General features: G+C 30.2%; 2 protein-coding genes across 2 annotated transcripts; both read left to right on the top strand.

Moving 5' to 3' along the window:
• The first annotated feature begins 5,140 nt into the window (after positions 1-5,140).
• LOC114417273 (transcription factor MYB14-like) lies at positions 5,141-7,489 on the top strand. The gene is made up of 3 exons (XM_028382415.1): positions 5,141-5,393; positions 5,746-5,875; positions 6,929-7,489. The coding sequence occupies exons 1-3, from the start codon at positions 5,258-5,260 to the stop codon at positions 7,353-7,355; spliced, it is 693 nt and encodes a 230-aa protein (XP_028238216.1). The 5' UTR covers positions 5,141-5,257; the 3' UTR covers positions 7,356-7,489.
• Positions 7,490-15,216: 7,727 nt separating this feature from the next.
• LOC114417271 (transcription factor MYB14-like) lies at positions 15,217-16,700 on the top strand. The gene is made up of 3 exons (XM_028382413.1): positions 15,217-15,433; positions 15,545-15,674; positions 15,795-16,700. Exons 1-3 carry the CDS (start codon positions 15,301-15,303, stop codon positions 16,504-16,506), a joined length of 975 nt encoding a protein of 324 aa, XP_028238214.1. The 5' UTR covers positions 15,217-15,300; the 3' UTR covers positions 16,507-16,700.
• Positions 16,701-22,529: the final 5,829 nt, after the last annotated feature.

The following is a 22,529-nucleotide window of genomic DNA, read 5'->3' as shown; positions in this document are numbered from 1 at the left end:
ACCTAGAATCAAATTACGTACTTGTGTAAACTACGTAGATATCTTTTTGTTAAATGAGCTAACCTAACTACCTAAGGATAGGGATTCATTTTCACACATTTCACACCAGAAAAACATTGGCTAAAATATACATTATCATTTTGTTTTTGTCATATTTGAAAGCATGCGTATAGAGTAAGATTATGAAATAAGATTCACCGTACGTCCTAGTTCATTGCCGTGCTCTCATCGTTTAATTAGGCGCCTTAGCTTGGGACTCGAATAGATAAGGAAAAGAGAATTGAGATAATAAGAGGATAGAGCTAGTGATTTGACTTGTCTGTTATTCTTTTGGATGAAGAGATAGTCAAAAAAGAAAAAAAGAAAAATATAAATTGCATCATGTACATGTATTTTTTTTCAAATTATATAAAAAAACAATATAAAGAAAAGAAGCATCCGTTCATAAAAAGTTATAACATGTTTCTGCTGACGAATAGGCTAACCCAAAGAGTTCTTGAGTTTATATTTATATTAATAGGAGTTATTGAGATGACTTTGCCTGCTCGTTTATTTTATACATTAAACCTATAAAGTGGATATTATACAAATCTAGAGTACCCAAGGTATTATACAAATCTCTCAATATCTAGAGTACCCAAGGTATTATACAAATCTTTCCGGAAATATAAAGGTAACATGAATAATGTAAGTCTCATCCAAAATAATTACAGAACATAATTCAAATACTAGCTGTTTTATTTAAGGAAAGCAATACATATATAGCTAAAGTAGTGTTTGGTTTAATTAATTATACTTTGATGCATTTAAAATAAAAGTTTAAAAAATTGATACGAGTCTCATACATCTACATTATACTTTAATTCAAATAATAGATAAGCAACTTCATCTATTTCACGCAAAATTTGAGGGAGGATATTTTTTTGGTCATACTAATTTATTTATTTATTCTTCCTCATCTTAATAAAAATAACAATAGCTTTATTCTATATTCTTCTTTATTTCCTTTTAGTCTATTCATACCAATTCCATCACAAATACATATAGAAAAATATTTTTAAACAATAATTAAAAGTAAGTAATATTTTCAAATATATATATAATACAAAAGTATAACATGCAGTAACAAATTTAAGGGAAGGCAAGCAAGAGCCTTGATCCCCTCCCTCAAGATTTTTTGTTTATATTTTTAATTAAGAAAATGAATAAGAAAAATAGATTTTTGAGTTAATATTTACTTATTTTTCTTCTAGTAATGGATCCTATTATTTGTTTTACACATAAAATTAAAAATAAATATTTTTTAAGTTTACTATTTATTAGAATTTAATATATGCGTTATGAAGGGAGGCAAATTTGTAAATTAACACAAACTCACAAATAAGGAAGACAATGTAGTACTTAACATTTTTTTCTTATCTAAAAGTATTTAATTAAGATTTTTTATCTGACACCTAATTAATTAATCATCTCAATCCATTTTGAGGTAATACTTACATCTTTGAAGAGGTAGAAATGTGACGAGTAATTTGTTAATAAACTGGCCAAATTGAGTAGGGTTTGCTCTATTTTGGTTGATGTGGATTAGATATGTATCTATGGTAGTAGGAAGTGTGGTTCTCGATCGTTTAGATTAATATGAGGGAGACGCATGTACTTTTTCAAATTCTTGTTGTTTTAATTTTTCTTTTCGCTTTTCAGTGTATGATACGAATTTAGTAAGGTCAATCACTTTATTTTAACTTCTTTATTTTGCCTTATCTTAGTCGTTATATAATATAATATGGGTTGGAGGTTCACTTGTATTCTTTAATGAAATTTGCTTATAAAAAAATTAGACTTAATTAATTATACTTGCTACCTTAATTAATTTTTTTACTTATTAACAAATTATACCTCCAACTTTTAAAAAATTATAAAGTTTACATTCCATTGTTTGTCCAAGTCAAATTCCCAAGGGTTGAGTTCCTTGTAAAAGAAGAGACTGAAAGAAAGTTTCTTAATTTAGAGTGTTTTTCTGAGACCACGGCTAAAATGCGCAAGTGGGATAGGTTCTGTACTGTGAGGAACAAAGATGGACCGTTAGATATGATGGTTTTTGGAGATTATTATGGTTTGTCTATACTGGATTAAATTAAAAAAGAATATTTTTTTTTCTTTCTCTCTTTCCTCTTCTTCTCTACGACACCGCATCTTCCACAACCACGACTGCTACCTCCGTCGCGTTTTCCGGCTACTTCGCAGCTGCGGGGATCCCTTTCATCGTCTTCCTCCCGGAAAACAAGATCTCCACCGCGACATCTCCGCACATGTTCAACCAAAAAAGACAAGAATTCGAAGGTACAGTTATGAGAATGAGAGCCACCATGTTCAGCCACACCGGTGAGCACCAAGTCCACAACGGTTGCCGCCGCAATCGCATCAATAACCCCTCCATCGTTGGGGACACGTTGACCCACTTCGCAACTGCGCAAGTTTCCCTTCCCTTCCCTTAAAACTCCCAAATTTTGATCGCACTGGAACCTACGAACTAAAATCGACCAGAAAACTCAGAAATTTCTGAAATAAAAATCCAAACAATGAAAAACGTTTTATTTTCTCTTCTCGCATGCGCTTGTGTGCTTTCAACAAACAACAGATTGGAGCCATATCATGCGATGTGGGGGAAGAGGAGGAAGAAAGGAGGGTAGTTCAATAGGTTGGCGATGGGATTCGGTGGCGCCGCGGAAGCCATTAGTATTGCCGATGACAAGTTTGCGCAAGAAAGAGAAGCGACATGGCGGTGGCGAAGTCGGAGGTGGTCGGAGAAGACGACACGACCGGAGAGTGGTGGCTGAGGCTGTATTTAGAAGTTTACTTTTGGATTTTTTTTTTTTTAAATAATTATATGCTACTTTCTATCCCTTGGTGCACCCTCACCTATCTAGCCCTTCATTTTGATCATACGGCTTAAATAATTTTCTCATAATGCAGGACCCATGAAGGTCACGTACAGTGAAAGCCATCGTTTTCTGAATGTGAAAGGTTTAAAGAAGGATTTATGACTCTTGAACTTTTCTCTCACATCTATGTTCTTGCTAAACACACCCACTCCTTTCTTTCACAACCCAAAGGCTCATTCTCATAGATCCAAACTCATAATAAACTTACCAAACACGTACACATAAAGATCAAATCACCAAACTTATTAATTAATTAATTTATACTTCAGTTAAATTTAATTTCTCTTCTAATTCAATTAAACCATTTGAACAAACAATTATGAAAAATATAAAGTTACACAAATTCCATTTATTTCTTAAAAATGTTTTTTTTGAAAAGGCATTGTTTTTTTTTTTTTTTTAAGTTTAAGCACAAAGACACAAAATTAGAAGGTGTCTAAGAATTTTATTTAACACTCAACTAATTGTCTTGGTTGGTTTTAAAAAGGCATTGAACTTTAATTCTAGATATGTGCTAAGGAGATATAGGATCATTTGGTATGAAAGATCAGTACTTTCTAGACATTTCTAGACATGTTATGAAAACAGTCGCAGTAAAAAAATATTGATTGTAATATGATAGACAACTTTATCATATTAATAAATATATGCGTTCACATTCAAGTAGCAACACAATTATATCATAGCACATAACTACACATTAACCCATCAATTCACGTAATTAAAACCAAAATTTAAAATTTAACACCGAAAACTTTATCCTACATAATACCATGTGAAAGTGTCACTTGGTACACCAACAAGGTTGATAAGTAGCACTTCCTTGTAGTGTCATATCACATCACATGGAGATATCATGTGTCTTCATATTTGTTTATCTTATCAATATTTAATGAATCTATTTTAATATGGCAAATTAAAAATACTTATGAAAAATTAATGGAGGATTAAAAATTATAATTTTTTTATAAGAATCTAAAAATTAGAATTGAAAAAGTTGAGGCAGCGAAAATTCAATTAACCCCCTTTTTATTATTGATTGTAATATTTTTTTACAGTGTTCCTAGTTTTTGTCCATGGTTCTATTAATTAGCGGGTAAGTTCTCTGTAATCTTCCCGCAAGGATTCTTGAGTTTTTATTCTGACTTTCACAAAATAAATAATTTATGACTACACTAAAAAATAATAACTCTTTTAATAAGAGATATTAAATTTAATTGGTAAAAAATATATTTATATCTCACAAGAACATAAATGAATTTAGTTTTCGATGTGATAATCTTATTGATAAATAATATGAAAATACATTTGTAGGTATTTATTGAAACTTGAGATCTGTCTTTATCATGGAAAGCCTTCAAAATCTAATTCACCTGTCTTTCTTTCATAAAATAAATTGAATATACACATAAATATTGTTCTTAATCATAGACAAATACATGATAGTTGTGATAAACAACAACTCAGTTGAGAGAGACTGTTGGAGAAAATACAATTTAACACTCCTCTCCGCACTCCACAATTCCGTTTTTTTTTTTTTTAATCAGCCAGGACTCCACAATTTAACACAATACCAAGTAAAAATATCAAGTTGCATGATAAACACCTGTGAGGTTGGGAGTTGAGATGCCGAGTTGTCAATTTCCTATGTTTGCCTAGTGTATGGTGGTTTGGGAGCAACCTATATATGGCTTTTTCTATGGTAGTTTAGGGACAACACTTTCGGAAGATTCTAGGGATGAGTTTATGATTAATTTTAACAAAAATAGTATATACATCTTACCTATTATAGAAGTTGCAAGTCATGCATGAATCAGAACCATTCATTTTTAATTAAGTATTATATCTAAAGGTTAATAACACTACTGATCCTATACACTGCATGGTGGGGTACGTTAAACTTCATCCACATATGACATATCTGTCATACACGTTTAATTATTTTTTTTTTCTGTATTTTTTTCCTTGTAGAGTTTTAGCGTGATACACGTTCTGCGGACATGTACATATTGTTGAAATATAAATTTGAAGTAAAGTCTTAGAAGTGAAAAAGTTGAACGAGAAAACTTATAAACCTAAGTCTTAAAGTTTTGGGTTAAAATATGATATTAAATTTTGTTACATGATTTGTTCATGGTTGATACCTTAATTCCCCAACACATATATATATATATATATATTTCGGGTCATGAGGGAAGAAAATCTCTAGCTGTGCCACACTTTTGGGAAGAAACACACAAACCCATTATTCGTATTACTCACAAAAGTGGTAAAAAAACAAAGGAAACACCGATTAATTATTGTTGTGGAGATTGATGATGGTGAGAACCCCGAGCTGTGACAAAAATGGAGTGAAGAAAGGAACATGGACACCAGAGGAAGACAAGAAGTTGGTTGAGTACATTACCAGATATGGCCACTGGAATTGGCGATTACTCCCCAAGTTCGCAGGTAAAAGCCAAAGAGTGTCTATTTTTATTCATCTGCTTCTATTTTTTTGTTTTGTTATTTTCATGTCATTCAGGTGAGAATGGAACTTACCAAATAGTTTGGTCAGAAACAAATTAAGCACGTGAGAGTATGTACCATCAATATAGTCACCAATGTGGCTTTCAATTTTTCTTCTTCTCTGCTTTTAAGGTTTGGTTTAACTTCTACATCAATTTGTAGAAATCATATATTCAATATCATATATTCAATGTTTAATTATACACATGCACAGATTATACCTAAAGCATATGTTGAGTGTTATGAAATATGAATCCATTGTAATTGATTTTACTATATTGTTATTATTTGTCAGGTCTTGCGAGATGTGGAAAGAGTTGCAGACTAAGGTGGCTGAATTACTTAAGGCCAAACCTCAAAAGAGGGAACTACACCAAGGAAGAGGAGGAAACTATTATCAAGCTGCACAGACATCTGGGTAACAGGTGCGAAAACCTTTTTCCAGCTAGAATTACCCCTACACAAGCTTGAAAAGAGTTATGAAATTGTAAATCTTATTTTTTAATTTTAAGGGGGTTTAGTGGAAATTAAATAAGAGGGAGAGAGTGAAATAAAAAAAAGTGATAAATATAATAAACAATGTGATACAAAGTAAAGAGAGAATGAGATTGAAAAAGAAAATTAAAGTATAAATAAAATGAAAGAAAAAGTAAGTGTATATATATTTATAATAATTTTTGAGCTTGAAACCAACCAAATTGTTGTGCTAGTAGTTAATGAGTAACTCGTTGGGATTTTTTGCACATGATCGAAAATACTATCACGATGTCTATTCTAATTTCTACAATTTTTTTTATATATTTAATAAAATATTGTGGTTTTAGTTTCTCATGCATTATATACACATGTTTTAAGTTCTTCATAAAAGCTCAATTTATATCATTATGTTTAATATAAAAACTAGAAATAAATAAAATATTTAAAGAAACTAAAGCTAAAATTAAAACCGTCATACTTTCATATACCAAAGACATATCTAAACCAACTTTATCCGACTACTTCCAACTCATTTTTGGTGGCATTTTCTGTCGTTTTCGTTAGTGCTCAATTCAACCAAAAGTAACCCTAAAATCGATAATCATGACAAATGTAATTTCTTTCTGTACAGAGATCGAAATATTAGAAATATATTATCTAATAAACCTTTCTATTAAAAAATTATAAAATTTAGTGGTCCCACGTATCATTTTTTTTGTTGAAAGATTCTCATGTAAGAATGTTATGTCTTTGGGTTGGTTCGGTAAAGTGAATTAAAATAAAAAAAATTAAAATTAAAATAAGGTATAAAAGTATGAGCAATTCGATCTATCTCATTTTATTATTTATTTCATTTTTTAAAACTTTTTTCACTGCAAATGAATAGATCCTTAATCGATATTCGATCATTGTGGACATATTTTAGCTCTACACCATGCATTAATGAACATGCAGTGATATGATGGTATTAATTTCTTAAAAAGTTTTCCTTGCACTATCAGATGGTCTGCCATAGCTGCACGGATGCCAGGAAGAACAGACAACGAAATTAAGAACCACTGGCACACCAACCTCAAGAAGAGGTCTCAACAAGACTCAGTAGCCACAGAATCTATAGTCTCAAACTCAAATGACCAATCTCCAACTGAACAACCAACTGCAAATACTACTTTCCAAAGCTTTAACAGTACCACTCAAGATTGTTCCCCACTTTCCCAGCATTCATCACCATCCACAAGCACAGTGGTCAGCACCGAAAATCTAGTGCTGATGGAAGATGAATTTGCCTTTTGGGATTCAGACACAGATCTTATGAGTGGGAATTTCTGGCTAGAACCGTATATCCTTGATATTTCCTACGTTCCTGCTAGTGAACCTGAGTACTCTAGCCAAGTGTTTGATGTAGAACTTTGGAGCCATGATACTTAACTGACATCTCTGTGCTTGGAATATTACTTTTAATATATATTATATCATTAGTTCAAACTTATTAAAAATTATAAAATTACCCTAGTTATTAAATATGAAGTGTAAGTTACAAAAGTTTGTGATTTTTAATAAAAAGTTTAATTGTGTTTAAAACAGTACATTAGAAAATATGTCGTTAGTATTTCTATAAGGAGTTTATAATAGGTTTGGAATTTGCTACTCAAAAGTGGCATACTTTATTGAATTATTAGATTAGCTGTTATATAAACATATTACATATGTATATATGATGCGTAAAGAATTCTAATTCCAATGATTAGTTTTTTTATTTAATAATTAATATAATTTATTTTAAGCTTAAATGTATTTCTCTGGTCCTGCTATTATATATCCTTTTTATAAGGTTTTAGTTCTTATAAAAATTTGTTTTATGATTTTAGTTTCTGTCAATATTTACTAATGACGTGGCAATTATATATTGGAGAACATACATGCTGTTTCTTAAATAATGACTAAATTAAAATGAATATTTTTTAATATAACAGAAATGTATGTAAAAACTAATAATTTTATTAGGATAAAATAAGATAGTAAAATCAAAGAGAATTTAGTTAAATTGGTTGAATAAAACGCGAGTTATATTGTAAATTTTTTAATATTACTTTAATTTCACGGATAAAAAAGAGAGGGGATGATAACATCATAGACTAAAATTGTAAACAAAGTTTTATAGGAATCGAAACAAACGAGTTTATTTTTTTATCAGAGCTAAAAACATTGAATGAGTATATTAAAAGGGAAAATTCATTTTAATCTTAAGTATATCATTCTTGATTTTGAAAAGTTTAGATTCTCTTAAAGTATGATGTATCTCTTCGAATTCCCATCCAATTATTGAGGATAACGGGACCAAAATAAGAACGACAAAATATCCCCATATGTGCGCCAACACTAATTGTTTGATTACATGGGGCCGAAGAGTTCTTAGAAAGACTGTGTATATGAATATGAGATCGATGTTCACCATAAAGATAACGATGCGCAAGTGTTGGTGGGTCACCCTAATCAATCAATTTTGTAATGTTAATAGGAAATATGATGAATGCATGTACGATTTATAACCAAGTCTGGATCCAGAGAAAATAAAATTAAATAAATTAAAATAAAATAGAGTGAAATGGAGTTTAATAATAAAATAAAACTTTCATTTCATTCCATCTCATTTTTTTTTAAATGGGAGCTGAGAAAGAAATATGAAGGTATATAAATAAGTTAATATGATGAAATAGATAGATTGACTTAAATAATTTTAGTTTTATAATATTGTTATTTTGTTTTTGTTCTTTTAATTTTATATTTTAATCTTTATAACTTTTTTTTTTTATCGTTTTCCATGTTAAGTGACCGCGTATCAAAACAGAAATTACTGATTTTTCATACACAAAAGGAACTAAAAAGAAATTCTAATATATAAAAGAGATTTATAGGAATTGAAACAAAAACTTTATGAAAAAAAGGAATAATATAATCACAACATATTTTTCAACACATTATAGTAGTGCATATTTTATTATTAATTAAAATTTATTAAAAATTATAAAATTAAGAGGACAATTTATTAACAAATAAGTTACAGAAATAAAACAGAAATCAATAATGGGATAAAATGCATCCACATTGTTCTGTATGTTTTCGTCTCAAACAAATTTGTGCCATCAAAGCATCAATGTAATCCTCGTGTAAATACTGACACCCAATAGGCATCTTTTCCCTTTACCATTTTTTTATTTATTTATAATGTTTTCCTTTACCAATTGAACAAAAGCAAAAATTACTAATATCCGTGTGACTAAATTGTGTTTGCATCCAGCCATCCACATCTACTTAGCATATAATTCAGCAAAAATAAAATCTACTTAGCATATATACCTAAAAATAAAAACAGATAATTAATTATAAGAAAAAAATAGAAATCTAATTAAAATTCTAATAAAAATAAAACAGGTAACTCCTTTTATTCTCAAATTTAATTATTTGAGTACAATGAGACAAAATTTATGGAAAATTGCTAAAATCTCCTAAAAATAAAAGCAAAAATTGGATAGTCCATGAAATTATCAGAGACCATTTTAAAATAATTCTAAAATTTGTAATCATCAAAACTAATAAAAAAATTATTATTTTTACTCTTCTCTAAATTTTTTTTCAAACTAGTACTCATCATGAAGTTCTCTAATTAAACAAAGACACGTGAGTATTTATTTAAAATTATACAACATGTATTTAATGAAAGTTGTTCAATTACTACTAAAAAATATGTGTATTCCATCGTTTGAATAGAAAATTTAAAGATAAAAATACGAGAAATTTGATTAAAAAAAATATCGTCTTTTCACATAAGCATGGGATATACTTTTTTAAAAGTGTTGTTTGCTCTTTTGGGTCATTACTTTTTAAATTTTCCAATTTTTCTTAACTTTTCACATAAGCATGGGATATACTTTTTTAAAAGTGTTGTTTGCTCTTTTCGGTCATTACTTTTTAAATTTTCTTTCTCCTTTCATTCTTTTTCATTTTTCCCATTCTTCTTCCTCATGAAAATTTTCTTTTTTCATTTTTAATGAAACTTATTCAGTAATAAAAAAAATACTCTCATGTCACCGTTATAATCAGTAGAAAAATTTAAAGATTAAAATATGATAAATTTAATCAAACATTTTTCCTCTATTTAACGCATTTTCCATCTTTTATTTTTCTTTTTTCACATAAGGATGGGGGATACTTATTTTCTTTTATTTTTAGTTTTGTTTGCTCTAATTACTTCCTGGTATTTTTTTCCTTCTCCTTTTCTTCTTTTCTCATTTTCCCTATTCCCTATATAAAACGTTTCTTAAACAAATGGGCACTAAACTACTCCATTAATTTATCATTGTTTTGATGGATTTTACAAACAAAACTAACTATTTAGAATTATGACACAAGCAGACCTATTTGAAGTAAGATGGACCCAATCCAAATATTCGAATCCGGCCCAGTTCATCGGGGTTAACAAGACCCAGTCCTCTAGTCCTAGAAAATATAAATGTGTGATCTGAAGAGATGAACAATGCAACATGCACTCCTCCATGATCGTAGTCATTACCAAGGATAACAAAATAATAAAATATACAATTAAGAGAGAAATAGGGAGAAAATAAACATAAATTTAAATTTGAAATATAATAAATGATAAAATAGAGAAGAGAAATACACATAAAATATAGTATTATATAAATTATTATACATGTATCACTTCTTTATTAACCGCGAATAAAATATGATTTTGTCGGCAGTTAAAACCAGCACAAGGAAAATAAAAAGGAGATAATCTTATTGGAGGTTTAGAGCAACCGTTGAGTATTTACATGGTAATTCTTGAAATCAATGTAAGGGTGGTTTTAACCGATGCTGATTATTTTGGTGGTGATTATTCCCACGGTTAGTGAAACTGATCGAGGTTAAGATGCTTTTGTGTCACCAAATTTGATGGAAGTAGGAACAGTGATGGTTACAACAGCCAGTAAATTACATCTTAAACCATGCTAAGCAGCGATTTTTTGTAGTGACAGTACTTGTTGTCGTTAGCAAAGTATACAATAGATATTGTTTATTCCCAAAAGAATTGTTTGAGACGAAGGATATGACCAACAAAATCCAATTTTGTTTTCAGGAGCTCAATGAATGACAAACCATATATATAAGTGTTCTTTATAAGAATTCATGTAAGTCATTATATATTTAAGTAGAATATATTCTTTTATGTATCCTTTTTGAATGATAAGTTTTGAAGGGTTTTTTTTTTATGTTTTTAATATCTTAAATAAATTTATTTTTATCTAATATTTTTTACGAAGTGTTGTAAAGATTTATAAGAAGTTAATTACAACATTGAATTATTCTATAGTATTATTCGTTAAAGTTTGTCGAAATTTTCTACTTAAAAAATTGTGTTTGAATTAAAGAGGGAAAAAAAACATGTAAACTTGCTAGAGCTATTGATATGCTAAATATAGCAAGTTTTATTATATTGCAAAGTTATTAATTACCACATGCTTTTAGTCGAGTATGCTTAAATTATATGTTTAAAATTTTAGTTAAAAATGATTAAGTTGAATTCTATCAGCTTCTGACACGCTTTCAATTATCAAAGAGATTCATGAGTCAAAACCCAACGTGACTTAGAATATCAAATTGCAATTAACAAACAGAAGAGATATATACCTTTCTGATCATAATTTTTTGTTCTAATATGTACTGCACTTATTACCTGCAGTCAGAGAAACGTAATCCATATATTTTTCATATGAGCTGTCAAGACTTTTTGACCAAGGACTTTCATAAAAGAAGAAGAAAGTTTTCGTAAAGTACAAAAGTGTTATCCTATTTGATTAATTAGTGAATACAAAATCAGAGTCTGCTCTAGCTATAAAAGTACATCAGTTTCTATTTTAAAATCCTGGGAAGGAAACCTTATTAATTAATACTTTACTAATTTATATGACCAGAAACCGCGTTGTTTTGATACATAAGTTAACTATAAAGAAAGACACTGAGAATCCATAACCTGACCTTCAATGTCTACTACTGACTCTATCAATTTAGCACATGGTAATTTGAAACCCTAAAAACGACAGATAATAAATCATAAATATTAGCATGAGATATCTATATTATAATCGCAGTAGGAGAATCCTCATGCTGAGTAACGTTTGAATTATTCTGCTTTGGTGTTTCCATAAACTGACAAAACAATTATCATATTAATAATTATCTAAAAAAAACTATCAAATTAATAAGCTAACCTCTCACTTAATTAAACACCTAATCGCCTCAATCTAGCTAGTGATTAATTAAATCACTGCTTCTGACGTACATCATGAGTATGCTGATTAAAATAAAAGAGTTGAAAGAAATAAAAAAAAAAGTGAGTATACTATACTCCTTATTGTTGGTGTGATATTTTTCAAGAAAATTAAAATTAATTTGATATATCACGGAAAAAGTTGAGTTGTCTAGAAAGAAAAGGATTAAAATATTACTAAGTTACATTTTTTCACCAAAGCTAAAATGTAACTTTTTTTTTATAGAAGCGTGACAATTTATTGAAATTTATATATCAACTAATCATTTTAATAAGTTTATAAAGTAATAATTGTAATAATAATAACAATTGACACAAGTGATAATTTATATATTTTAACTAAATGAGACAATTTCGTATCAATATCATGATTTATTAAAAAAAAGTAATAATTATAATGGAATTTATAGGTTATAACTTTGATAAAATCTTATAAATATTATATTCCCAAATAGATTTTTAAGAGCAAAGATTTGGATAAAGAAAAGAAAAATCGTAAAGGTTGTAAACATATATTAAATCAACAAATTAATTTTTTTTAAGTTTTATTAAATAGGTGGAATGTTGAAATTGTATCAAGTAAATATAGAGAAAACTTTGGGATTAGAGACTAAGCTTTCTTTATCTCATGCATGTAATTCATAAACCATTAATCAACTTTACACTTTAAACATTAATTAACATCAATACATAAGTTTACTCAAACCCGATTTTCTTAGATGAAAGAGCTAGCCTAAGTTCCCTACCCTAATCCCTTATCAATACATAAGATAACTTAATAAATGATCTTGCTTTAAAATTTAGGGTCTTGAGATGACTTAAAACCAACCCCTATTTCTAGAAACATGGTTCATTAATTGTTCAACTTCGGTTCAAGGTTCAAAAAACATTTTCCAACACAAATCAAACCAAACATTAAAATATGATAATCAAGCCATACTTCAATATTAATATTCAAGTATCAAATCAAATTATCAAGCCATACTTCAATATATATTGATGTATCAAATCAAATTAACAGTCATAAGGAGTACATAAGATTCAGCTTAATTACATACAACCCCAACAAGCGAGGTTTTGATTCAGTTTGTTTCAACTTAAAAAAATTAAAAATATTATTCTAAGTAGATAAGACTTATTTCTTTAAAAAATTAAAGAAATATAATTTAGACAAACACATAAAAAAAACAAAAAAAAACTGCTTAATTTATTTATAAAAAAAAACTATTTGTATATAAGCTTAAACAAATGGGCCCTTTAGCACACCATAAACATAATTAGAATAAAATTAAATGAGTAAGAAATGAAGGAAGAAAAGATGCAGGCATGAGAGAGTTGTGAGCCACAACACTCTGGCCACTTAAGGTACGTCTTGGAGAGAATTAGGTCGAACTGTGTTTTTAAGTTGCCCACTCTGTCTTGTGATTTTATATAGTAAAATTCAATTGTGATTCCTTGGCCTATTGTCTAAATTCAGTTATTTGAGAACCATCACTAGTCGTCTCAGGGATATCATATTTGAACTTTTGGTCCACTATCAATATTACGTAGGTACGTTTGTCCCTAAGCATAATTTTTATATAGATTTTAATAGAATTCATCTTGAAAAAATTATAAAAGAATTGAATTTTTAAAGAACTAATTTAAATTTTAATTATTTTTTTGAAACCATATTAAAAATTACATAAAATATTTTATTTAATGAAATACTGTAAAATCACTTCTATAAAAGAAATTACCAAAAATGTAATATATGTCTCTCCAAATAGTACTTAATATTGTATACAGTATTTAAATGAGGAATTAATCCCCACTTGAGTATTGATTTGTCCTCAATCGGAAACTACCATTGAAGAAAAAAAAAAGTAACTTTAATTAATTTCTATAATAAAGTTATAGTAACAAGTTTCTAGAAGAAAGAAAAAAAATTAAGAGGATTTAACAATTAATTGAATAGAATTTGTGAGTGTCGTAGATCTTCTAATATCATTTTTAATTCTTAAAATAAAAAAAGTGTAGCTTTAAATCTTTTAGTGGAATCCTTATTCTTAATAATAATGGCGTTTAAGAAGAAAAAAGTGGCTATAAGTTGAAAAAAAAAAGAAGAAAATAAATGTGATTTGACCTCCCTCCTTTAACTAGAAAATGTTTATTATTTTCATGCATGTAAAATTTGTTTGTTTTGATAATAAAAATAGCTTTATTGGATATTAGGCCCGTTCGGATGCTTTTTCATTTCTGTTTTAAAATATTTGAAAATTAAACCTAATTTTTGTTTTGAATTTTTTAATTTTGACTTTAATTTTGAAAACCGTTACAAATAGAAAAGGAACTTCATAATCAATTCTAAATCATTCCCAGATTTTTTCCATGCTTTTTATACTATTTTTTTCCATGCAAGCTGTCTTCTAAAATATTATGCGAATCCATTTTTATATAAAAAAATTATTTTCTAAATATTTCAGTTTTCCTTTCAGACCAAAAAAAAAGAAGAAAAATCGCTTTCCTTTTCTTGATGGTGATATAGAATTAACTAGGAAAATGTTTTTTTAATTATTAATTTTACGATGATTGTGTTTGAGTTTACAATTAATAATAATTGTAGTTTTCCTCACGTGTTGATTTTTAAAAGGAGGGCTCAGGTTTCGTGTTACGTTCCAGGAAGATACAAGGTAGCAGGGGACACGTAATGTCACTATCTCCACTTGACTCCCAAAAATTAATATTATAATGTGAAAGCAAAGAAGAAACACAACTTTTGACCAGTGCAAGAGTACAAACGTGAACGGTTAATTAGTACCCGCTGCGAAAAGAACCTTTATTTGGAAGTCACACGAATCTTTTATTATTTAGGGGAAATTATAAAAAAAAAAAAACAGTGTTGAACATGAAACACGTTTTGGTATGTGAACGCGTGAAGCATATAAATAAGTGACTGATCGAACACAGAAACCAACAGAACCAAAATATCCATTTGCAGAGAAACACAAACACTGAAACACTCAAGTGAGTTCGATAGTATATTTGTTTTTCTTTTTCACAAAGATGGTGAGAACCCCGTCTTGTGACAAAAGTGGAATGAGGAAAGGTACTTGGACTCCAGAGGAAGATATGAAGTTAATTGCTTATGTCACTAGGTATGGCTGCTGGAATTGGCGCCAACTCCCCAAGTTTGCAGGTATATATATATATATATAACTAAGCCAATTAATTAGCTAGTGAGGATTGTTTATATATATAGCCATAGAAGAAATTTTATTAATTCTCTATCTGGTGCATTGGTTTTCAGGTCTTGCAAGATGTGGGAAAAGTTGTAGATTGAGATGGATGAATTATCTAAGGCCAAATATCAAAAGAGGGAACTTCACTCAACAGGAAGAAGAATGCATCATCAGAATGCACAAAAAACTTGGTAACAGGTATGATCACTTCCTAATACTAGGGACTAATACTACAATTTAATGAAAACAATCACTAAATTTCTGATCATTGTAAAACTTGAATTAATGTTAATAATCTGATAATTTCTTCACCTGCAGATGGTCTGCTATTGCGGTTGAGTTACCAGGAAGAACAGATAACGAAATAAAAAATCATTGGCACACCGCACTCAAGAAGAGGTCTCAACAAAACACACTCATAAATGAAGAAACCAAAGCCATCAAATCAAAGAATAAAGAATCAGTTCACAACAACGGTGTATTTGTTACTCTTCCAGCAACTTCTCAGATTTCAGATAATTCATCATTATCGCCAGTTTCATCCACCTGCAGCGAGTTTTCCTCCATAACTTCTGATCTTTCCACTGCTGCCAGCTGTATGGAAAATTTGGTGTTTGAAGATGATGACTTGGGTTTTCTGGATTTATACAATATTGATCCTATGAATGGAAATTTGTGGACAGAACTAAATCTCGATGGCATTTCCTTCAATACACCATGTGAAATAGTTTCAGGAGATACTAATAGCACTTTCCAAAGCTCAAGTTCTAGCAATAGCAACACCCTTGATTCTCCGCATCAATCAACCAGCGAAAGTATTGTTGTGAATAATGACTTTGGTCGCTTTCTCGATTCATACGAAGAGGCAACAGTCGATAACTTTTGGACACAGTCATATGTAGCTGACATGTCCCACGTTCCAAGCGAACTATTTGTTCCCTCCGTGGCAGAATCTGAATATTTTACTCCATTATATGATGATCTGTGGGGTCAAACTCATTTGTACCATGAAAATCATTGCTTATTCTGATGAACAAAATTACTCCATCTCTAGAGATCAATAGTTTTGAGAGTGTTATTAGAGTTGGTGATTCCAATTCTTGATCCAACCTAGATGGATGAATCTTTTTATATTTTTGGCTTAGGGGTTTGTATAGTATTGTAGCAGTTGCTCTCCTATATTTCTCTTGTACCAATTTTTTATAAAGTGAATTGCTTCTGCTTTACTTCTGAGTTTTCATTCTTTTTTCCTGGTCAAGCAGGGTTTTCATTTTAAATTTCTGTGTTTATCCTTCTTTCTTTATCTTTGTTGCGTATTATTTTTTTAACAAATTGGTACCAAAGTTGACTCATTTTAATTGATTTCTCGATTATAATGTCAATTATTAAGTACAGTGCGTATTTTGTTGCTGGATCGCAACACTAAATTTTCACTATGACAAATAAAGGCATGCCTCAAAGCTTAGAGGGCATGTCTACTGTTAAGCCTCGACAAGGGATACCTAACAAACTTAATTCTGCAATACCATGCCGAGAGAGGAACTCAGTCAAAGTGACTCAAGAGTCCGAGTACCACTTCGCCATGTTGGACACTTGAAGGAGAGCATAAATGAGGAAATATGGGGCATCAGCGAAGATAGATATACCTCTATGATCACTGCGCACATTAACGACTCTCATATCAAGTAACTACGTCAGTGTGCCTAGAAATCCACTATTTATCCCACCAAAAGGCATATTGGTAATCTAATTTGATGCTAACACCCTTACCTGCCTTTTATCATTATGTTTTTAGTTTGAGTGTTAGAGAGTCTTTACATATATTTCTACCGTCATGGAAGGAGGAAATAAAAGACGAGCAATTAGTAGGAAGGGTTCCACCAATTTAGGTCAAAACATAAGTTAAATATGATAAAAATAATTTGGGGCTTATTTTGTTATGCTTGTTAACTTTTTCATATACTACCTTTAAAGATATGAGTTTTCACAATCATGATATAAAATCATTTTAGAATAGGTTTATGAGGCACTGTTCTTAAAGAAAGAATGAATTTAACAATTTGTTAATGACTTTGAGACTCAATCAGAAGGTCTTATTGCTAGAGAAAGAACTCAAGAGAGAACACTAAGGAGTAATGAAAGAACAAATTAATTAAAGTCTAAAAATTTTCATTATCTTTTTTTTTCATTTTATTTTCACATCATTTTTTTTCATCTCTTCTTTATCATAAGCAAAATTCCTTTTTTATCTCTCTTTTTATTTAATTTGATCTCTCTATTATATTAAAATTTTAAAATTAGTACCTTAATTTTCAAAATCAAGTCCATGTTGTCATTTTCATCCAAATGGCACATTAATACTATTACTCATCGAAATTTGTGAGATAGAAATGTGTCCAACTTTATTATTGGTGTTAATATAATCAGATGAAAAGGAAAATAGACTCAGATTTTGAAAATTAAGAAACCAAATAAAACCATTTAATATTAGAGAATTAAATTAAATAAATTAAATAAAAAAAGAAATCCAAAGAGTAATTTAACCTTTATCACATAATTTATTATATTAATTTATCACTTTTTTTCTTACTTTTTGTTTTTATCTATATCTTTTTTTCTAACTTTAATCTGCCCCATTTTAGGGTGGATGAATATATCAGCCCTTTTTACTCAAGAATTAAAATTAATTCAACCACGCGAGTCAAGTTTGCTTAAATATGTTGCAAAATTTCTACTTAAATTATATTTTTGAATTAAAGAGGAAAAACAAGCAAGTTTGGTAGCTATTGATAAGCTAATTAAACATAAAAGTGTTAATTATATCTTTAAAAAAAGTGTTAATTATATGGCAAGTTATATATTAATATATACCAGAGGATTTTGCAGAGTCAAGTATGCTAATTAAATTATAATTTATATTTTAATTTCTGTTAACAAAATAGTTAAGTTGCATTCTATTTGAGACTATACACGCTTTCAATTATAAAAAAGAGTTCATGAGTCAAAACCCAACGTGATTCACACATCCGATGCCTTTCTGACCATTTTCTTGTTCTATACTATTTATCATTTGCAGTCGGAGAAACCTGTTTGGTAAATATATATTTCCATGTGAGCTGTCATGAATTTTGACCAAGGACTTTTATATATATAAAAGAAGAAGAAGGTTAAGTAGAAAAATGCTTACCAATTTGGTTAAATTAGTTAATACAAGAACAATGTCAGCTCTAGAAGTACACCAATTTGTATATTCAAATCCCGGGATAGAAACCTGTTTTTTTTTGTAATTCCGAGTAATATTTTACTAGTTTATATATATACCAGAAACCGCGTAGCTACTATAAGGAAAGACTGAGAGAATTCATTACTTGACCATCAATTCAACATGAAATTGAAAAAGTCTATTCCAGACTCTATCAATTAGCACATGACAATTTGAAATAAACGACAGATAAAAATCATAAATATTAGAAGGATATATCTATATTATAATCGCAGCAGGCGAATCCTCATGCTAGTCAATGTCTGAATTATTCTGTTTTGGTGTTTTCATATGACAAAACGATAAAATTAATAAGATAACCTCTCCTAGGAATCGCATCTAGCTAGTGATCAGCTCAATGCTATAAATTACTATCACATCGACATGTGTCTAAGCCTCACAGTTTTGCCCTTAAAAGACATCTCTGGGGATTAAAAAAGAAGAGTGTTAATAAATTATTCTTAACCTTAATTTCTAAGCGATGTGTAATTATTTTTGTGTGCAAAAACAATAGAAGTGATGTAGAAAAGGTGACAAAGAATCCAAAAGGTGCACAAGGCAACTTAGCTATTAATTGGGTGAAGTTGAGTAGGGGTCACATTCAATTCCCTCAAAACCACGAGCTTGAACCGATCAAAGGGAACTACCATGCCCAAGTGACGGAAAAATATTTCATACACAAAAATGAAGTGTGATTGGCACAAAAGAGCCTGCGCAAAGCATGTTCATCATTTGAACCACAACACTTAATTAGCATGTATGATGCCTGGTCGATCAATGTGACACAAATAAACCAATTTCAAAAGCATTGTCGAGGTCTCAAGAATCGATAGTCTGGCTCTTAGAAAAGTATGCTCCCACTAACCCAAGTGTACGTACCCGATTAGCATAATGTCAGAAAATGATTCTCAACATCCTAGGAGCATTTAATGCTTTTGAAGCCAAAGACGTTCGTTGTTGGCGACGATTCACTAGGGTTTGACCCCTAGTCACCTCCGAAGACCAAACCCTCCACCACCACCACCATGCCAGCTACATCGACCACGATCACTGCATCAAGGATGGGTATATGGACAATAAGGCATGGTTATCCTTTAGAAGCACCTCTACCATATTATTAACCTTCACACTGGCGACATTGCCCATCTTGACGAAAGCAGAGGCAACTCTATATTGGTTGTCACTGAAGACACAAAACATATCCTATCATAGTAACTTTTGATATAAGCATTAATTATCCTAGAAGCACGAAAAACCACCACTCAAAGACACTATTGAAAACAAAAAGTCCAAAGGTTGAAGGCGTGCATGAAGAAACAATGGATGGAAAAGGCGGCAATTTTCCCGTTATGGGTTACTTTTTGAAACATATTTCTGAAATGAGTCTGTTTCTAAAATAATTCCTGTATAGTATCGTTTTTTACGTAAAAAACATGCAACTTGCAGGAGTCATTGGCGAGTTTGACCAAGCTTTGATACGTATCATGGGTGTCGCCAATGTAACTGGCGAATTGAGGTCCATTGGACTCACCAGTTTGACTGGCGAGTTGAGCTAGGGTTGCTGTTTACGCAGTGTAGGGTTGCAGGAAGCGTTGTAGGGAAGACAACTTTAATCAGGTTGAAACCGCCAGTGCTACTAGCGAATTGCGCTGTAGTTGGAGTTGCCAGTAGCACTGGCGAGTTAAGCTTGGAATAACCATTACAAATGGCGAGTTGATCTCTTTTATAAGGCGCCACTTCGTCGACATTTTATGTGTGTTTTTTTTAAAAATACTGAGTTTCGAATTGCTTACTATCCCATTTTTTTTCCATTCCTAAACGTTGTTGAAGTCAGCTTTAAGGTATGAAGTTCTTAATAAAATGTGTGTTGCATGAAAGTCATTTTTATGAAGTAATTTTTTTGACGCCGGAAAAAAGTATGAATGTGAAATGTTTATTATAATTTTTGTAATTAAGTTGTATTTTTTAAAATTAAATTTGTGAGAGTTAAAATAAAAGTTTGTTTTAAAAAAACAATTATATCATCATATTTATTTGAAGAAAATATGTAGAATAAAAAAATTGTTTTGAATATGAAGTTTATAGTCATTTTATAATTATATTAAGTTGGTGTTGGTGTTGATGTTGTGTTACTGTCTTAAAAATTTATGAGTCTTCTTTGAAATGTGTTTAAAATCTCAAATTTTTGTGGCATAATATTTATTTGAAGTAATTATTTTGAGTGTGATAAATATACATTGGGGCCAACAGCTGGAACCAATTTTCAGCTTGTTTGTCTTTCAGCGTTAGTCCATGGATATTTAGTGGTTGCGAAGGACACTCAGGAATAGGTTGTTGCATTCTAAATTGCCGCAACACTCTATCGGGTTGGTGCCACTCAACAACATGGAAACAAATGAGTGGCACCACCGCGCACCACGCGACACTATCAACCAAACAAATTGGAGGTAACGACGACATAACAGTTGTTGTGTAAGGCTCCCACAGAAACTGCATACAATAACAAAGTTGTTAATTTTCACTTAAACATGACATTGTATTTATTGTTTAACGAATACATTACGATCTTCTTACCTCATGTCGTTTCATGATATCCAACTTGTGACGAAAAATAATCAGATCATCATTGTCAATATGCTGATTTCCACGTCGCAACCACCTAACAAAAATATGAAATCATCAGTGGACACGCGTCACATTATTAATTATTTTCAAATGAAATCTTATTTTTAAAACACGTATGCATGGAGACCTGCCGTGCTTGCTTATTTATATAGAGAGATGTGGGGCTTCACATCTCTCTATATAAATAAGCAAGCACGGCAGGTCTCCATGCATACGTGTTGCACTGCTCAAAGTCCCGTAAAAATTGTAGGTACCGTAGGAAAACTTTGTTGTTGCTTTTGTCAACAAATAGGACTCCTCCTATGAATCTAAGGATTCATGCACTGGTAAACCTTTGTAGTTGTTTTACGTTACCGTCATGGTTATTTATGTGTGAAAAATGGTGAGTCAACCAGCTTAATTTAACCACACTACCTTGGAGTTCACCTTCCTGTAGTCTGACTCCCAATAATTCTTCACATAATTCAGCCGAATCAAGATTAGTTTGACCAATTAATGATACCCGTCAACACGCAAACCTAATAATACTAAGACATCTTGAAGAGTAATTGTACACTCTCCACATTTCATGTGAAACGTATGCGTTTCGGACCTCCATCTTTCAATCAAAGCAGTGATTAATTAATGAAACATTTATTTTTAGGTAGCCCATCTTCATTATCCAATAAAGACCACATTGCCGAAGAAGAGAAATAATTTCCTCTGGAATTTCTTCTTCCCCTTGATACGTGGGGACAACTCGTCTTATGTGTAATTTTCGGTCTTCTTCCCCATTCCAAACATGTTCTGAAGAATGCTTAGCTTGCATCCATAATACGTCTCCATCGATCGGGCTAGACTTAATTTTAATATTTGATGAAGATGACGACGAAGATCTCATTGATACTGCAAAATAAAATATAATACAATAAATTCACAAAATAATTTATACATTATTTATAAAGAAAAAAAATTAATTACATTTACAATAAAATAATTAAATATATATCCCACATAATTTAAATTTGAATAAATTACAAAATATATATTTAAATAACAACAAATATTATAACAAAATTTAAATATATAACATAATTTAAATATAAAAATTTATTTAAATATATAAAGAATTATTTAAATCTATTCCATAAATAAATTAAATTACATGCAAAAACAAATTAAAAAAA

The sequence above is a fragment of the Glycine soja genome, chromosome 6 (genome assembly GCF_004193775.1).
Source record: "Glycine soja cultivar W05 chromosome 6, ASM419377v2, whole genome shotgun sequence".
NCBI lineage: Eukaryota > Viridiplantae > Streptophyta > Magnoliopsida > Fabales > Fabaceae > Glycine > Glycine soja.
The sequence above is the reverse complement of the archived record's forward strand: the minus strand, read 5'-3'. Positions and strand labels throughout refer to the sequence as shown.

Bases quoted from the DNA above. Each gene is read 5' to 3' on its own strand.
- LOC114417273 (XM_028382415.1), top strand. From the start codon at position 5,258: ATGATGGTGAGAACCCCGAGCTGTGACAAAAATGGAGTGAAGAAAGGA. The intron at 5,394-5,745 runs GTAAAAGCCAAA...ATTATTTGTCAG, and splicing joins ATTACTCCCCAAGTTCGCAG to GTCTTGCGAGATGTGGAAAG. The intron at 5,876-6,928 runs GTGCGAAAACCT...TTGCACTATCAG, and splicing joins CACAGACATCTGGGTAACAG to ATGGTCTGCCATAGCTGCAC.
- LOC114417271 (XM_028382413.1), top strand. From the start codon at position 15,301: ATGGTGAGAACCCCGTCTTGTGACAAAAGTGGAATGAGGAAAGGTACT. The intron at 15,434-15,544 runs GTATATATATAT...ATTGGTTTTCAG, and splicing joins CCAACTCCCCAAGTTTGCAG to GTCTTGCAAGATGTGGGAAA. The intron at 15,675-15,794 runs GTATGATCACTT...CTTCACCTGCAG, and splicing joins CACAAAAAACTTGGTAACAG to ATGGTCTGCTATTGCGGTTG.